This window comes from Oncorhynchus kisutch, unplaced genomic scaffold (genome assembly GCF_002021735.2).
Source record: "Oncorhynchus kisutch isolate 150728-3 unplaced genomic scaffold, Okis_V2 Okis02a-Okis13b_hom, whole genome shotgun sequence".
Lineage (NCBI taxonomy): Eukaryota > Metazoa > Chordata > Actinopteri > Salmoniformes > Salmonidae > Oncorhynchus > Oncorhynchus kisutch.
The window spans coordinates 4,627,156-4,631,411 of NW_022261979.1; the positions used below are offsets into that span (position 1 = coordinate 4,627,156).

At 44.1% G+C, this 4,256-nt stretch overlaps 1 protein-coding gene across 2 annotated transcripts in view; it reads right to left on the bottom strand.

The window, feature by feature from the left end:
* Positions 1–2,366: 2,366 nt before the first annotated feature.
* Positions 2,367–4,256, bottom strand: part of LOC116352713 (RNA-binding protein 24-like) — a 10,204-nt gene continuing 8,314 nt past the window's right edge. For both annotated transcript variants that reach the window (XM_031812186.1, XM_031812187.1), the window contains exon 4: positions 2,367–3,813. In XM_031812186.1, the coding sequence (XP_031668046.1) occupies positions 3,456–3,813 (358 nt within the window). In that variant the 3' untranslated portion in view covers positions 2,367–3,455. The remainder of the gene's footprint in view (positions 3,814–4,256) is intronic.

Consider the following 4,256-nt stretch of genomic DNA (forward strand, 5'->3'; position numbering starts at 1 on the left):
TTCCGCTGTGTGTGTGTGTGTGTGTGTGTGTGTGTGTGTGTGTGTGTGTGTGTGTGTGTGTGTGTGTGTGTGTGTGTGTGTGTGTGTGTGTGTGTGTGTGTGTGTGTGTGTGTGTGTGTGTGTGTGGTAGCTGGTGCTCCAACAATGAACATAGAGAGAGGAGCAGCTTCTATAGACAGGAAAAGCTTCAGCTTTGGGCCAGTAGCTGTTCTCTTCTGTCCTGCCCTCTCTGGATCTGATCTGACCCCCATAGGAAGCTGTTCTCTTCTGTCCTGCCCTCTCTGGATCTGATCTGACCCCCATAGGAAGCTGTTCTCTTCTGTCCTGCCCTCTCTGGATCTGATCTGACCCCCATAGGAAGCTGTTCTCTTCTGTCCTGCCCTCACTGGATCTGATCTAACCCCCATAGGAAGCTGTTCTCTTCTGTCCTGCCCTCTCTGGATCTGATCTGACCCCCATAGGAAGCTGTTCTCTTCTGTCCTGCCCTCTCTGGATCTGATCTGACCCCCATAGGAAGCTGTTCTCTTCTGTCCTGCCCTCACTGGATCTGATCTGACCCCCATAGGAAGCTGTTCTCTTCTGTCCTGCCCTCTCTGGATCTGATCTGACCCCCAAAGGAAGCTGTTCTCTTTTGTCCTGCCCTCTCTGGATCTGATCTGACCCCCATAGGAAGCTGTTCTCTTCTGTCCTGCCCTCACTGGATCTGATCTGACCCCCATAGGAAGCTGTTCTCTTCTGTCCTGCCCTCTCTGGATCTGATCTGACCCCCATAGGAACACAGGACAGACAGCTAACACTCCTCTACACCACTGTTTTGCATAGGTACAAACATCATTATAGTAACATTATTATATACAGTTGAAGTCTGAAGTTTACATACACCTTAGCCAAATACATTTAAACTCAGTTTATCACAATTCATTTAATCCAAGTAAAAATTCCCTGTCTTAGGTCAGTTAGGATCACCACTTTATTTTAAGAATGTGAAATGTCAGAAAAATAGCAGAGAGAATGATTTATTTCAGCTTTTATTTCTTTCATCACATTCCCAGTGGGTCAGAAGTTTACATACACTCAATTAGTATTTGGTAGCATTGCCTTTAAATTGTTTAACTTGGGTCAAACATTTCATGTAGCCTTCCACAAGTTTCCCACAATAAATTGGGTGAATTTTGCCCCATTCCTCTTGACAGAGCTAGTTAACGGAGTCAGGTTTGTAAGCCTCCTTGCTCGCACACGCTTTTTCAGTTCTGCCAACAAATTTTCTATGGGATTGAGGTCAAGGCTTTGTGATGGCCACTCCAATACCTTGACTTTGTTGTCATTAAGTAATTTTGCCACAACTTTGGAAGTATGCTTGGGGTCATTGTCCATTTGGAAGACCCATTTGCGAACAAGCTTTAACTGATGTCTTGAGATGTTGCTTCAATTATAGCTACAGCTACAGTTTTCCTTCCTCATGATGCCATTTATTTTGTGAAGTGCACCAGTCCCTCCTGCAGCAAAGCACCCCCACAACATGATGCTGTCACCCCCGTGCTTCACGGTTGGGATGGTGTTCTTCGGCTTGCAATCCTCCCCTTTTTTCCTCCAAACATAACGATGGTCATTATGGCCAAACAGTTCTATTTTTTTTTCATCAGACCAGAGGACATTTCTCCAAAAAGTACAATCTTGTCCCAATGTGCAGTTGCAAACCGTAGTCTGTCTTTTTTATGGCAGTTTTGGAGCAGTGGCTTCTTCCTTGCTGAGTGGCCTTTCAGGTTATGTCGATATGGGACTCGTTTTAGTGTGGATATAGATACTTTTGTACCTGTTTCCTCCAGCATCTTCACAAGGTCCTTTGCTGTTCTTCTGGGATTGATTTTCACTTTTCGCACCAAAGTACATTCATCTCTAGGAGACAGAACACGTCTCCTTCCTGAGCGGTATGACGGCTGCGTGGTCCCATGGTGTTTATACTTGTGCACTATTGTTTGTACAGACGGATGTGGTACCTTCAGGCGTTTGGAAATTGCTCCCAATGATGAACCAGACTTGTGGAGGTCTACATTTGTTTTCTGAGGGCTTGGCTGATTTCTTTTGATTTTCCCATGATGTCAAGCAAACAGGCACTGAGTTTTAAGGTAGGCCTTGAAATACATCCACAGGTACACCTCCAATTGACTCAAATGATGTCAATTAGCCTATCAGAAGCTTCTAAAGCCATGACATAATTTTCTGTAATTTTCCAGGCACAGTCAACTTAGTGTATGTAAACTTCTGACCCACTGGAATTGTGATACAGGGAATTATAAGTGAAATAATTGTTGGAAAAATGACTTGTGTCTTGCACAAAGTAACTGTCCTAACCGACTTGCCAAAACTATAGTTTGTTAACAAGAAATTTGTGGAGTGGTTGAAAAACAAGTTTTAATGACTCCAACCTAAGTATATGTAAACTTCTGACTTCAACTGTATATATATCAAATTGCATAGTTCAAAATGTAGGTTTAAAAGTATTAAAAGGTGAAAAGTGACCAAAAGTGTGTTTTTGGTTTGACCATCTACATTGTTTAAGAAATTTGAGGGAAAAATACCTGATTAGACTTCAGTGCACTTGTGAAAGTTGTACAAAATCACACATTTAATTTACTACACATTAAATATGCTTAAAATTATTAACTTAAACTTAAAGGTTGGTTATGAGGTCATATCTTAAATAATAATTCTAGATATTTGTCCTGATGAATAAATATTAAATATTTCTGATATAATGACAACAACAAAAAACAATAATTTAGTGATGACAACACTGATGATATTTGAATAATGAAGTAACTATTCTATTCAGTTATGAGACGATTCTATTCAGTTATGGGATGATTCTATTCAGTTATGAGATGATTCTCTTCAGTTATGAGATGATTCTCTTCAGTTATGAGACGACTCTCTTCAGTTATGAGATGATTTTCTTCAGTTATGAGATGATTCTATTCAGTTATGAGACGATTCTATTCAGTTATGAGACGATTCTATTCAGTTATGAGACGACTCTATTCAGTTATGAGACGACTCTCTTCAGTTATGAGATGATTCTATTCAGTTATGAGACGATTCTATTCAGTTATGAGACGATTCTATTCAGTTATGAGACGATTCTCTTCAGTTATGAGATGATTCTCTTCAGTTATGAGACGATTCTATTCAGTTATGAGACGATTCTCTTCAGTTATGAGACGATTCTATTCAGTTATGAGATGATTCTCTTCAGGCTCTTTTGGTAGCAGCGCTGCATGTTGTAAAGCCAAGGATTGACGACCACCACTCAACTCTTCATCCCTCCCCCCTCCTCACACTCTCCCCCCACCTCTCCCCTTGTAGTGTCCTGGGGGTGAGTATGACCTCCTCCCTCCTCTCTATAGCCTCCTCCTCTTCTGTTATCCAGGCTCAGTAATAGTAGTAGTTGTGGTCAGTTACTGCATGCGGTCTGCCTGAAGTTGCTGAGGCTGGTACTGGGCGAAGGCTGCAGCTGCTGCGGCTGCTCCCGGGGTGGCTGCGGCTGCTAGAGGCTGCTGGACCGCATACCCATACCCTGCTGCAGCCATGTAGCCCGCAGGGGCCGGGGAGGCTGCGTACGGGTAATGCTCGTAGGCAGCGGCGGCCGCAGCGCTGGCGGCTGCGGCCGAGTACTGGGCGTAGGCCGCTCCGGTGTAGTCGAGGTACGGGGAGGAGGCGGCGGAGGCCGTGGCGGCGGGCGACTGCATGCTGTGAGGGATGACCATGGTGCTTGGCTGCATAAAGGCCTGGGGGTAGACATAGTGGGCTGGGATCCTGTAGAACACAGATGTCAAAGGTCAGAGGACAGACAGAGCCACTCGGCAATCTGGGACACACACTGAAACCCAGCCCAGGAACACAGGAAAGCAGGCGTCACAAAGACAAAACAACGTCAACCCAGTCCTCATTTCATTAACACAGCAACACCACCCAATGGAACCCTGGGTAAAAAAGAGAAGGTTTCAAGCCAAAAGGAAAGCAGAACAGCTCTGTCTGAAGCTCAGGAATCATCATGAAACCAGAGCAGCTATGTCTGAAGCTCAGGAATCATCATGAAACCAGACAGCTCTGTCTGAAGCTCAGGAATCATCATGAAACAAGAGCAGCTATGTCTGAAGCTCAGGAATCATCATGAAACCAGACAGCTCTGTCTGAAGCTCAGGAATCATCATGAAACCAGAGCAGCTCTGTCTGAAGCTCAGGAATCATCATGAAAC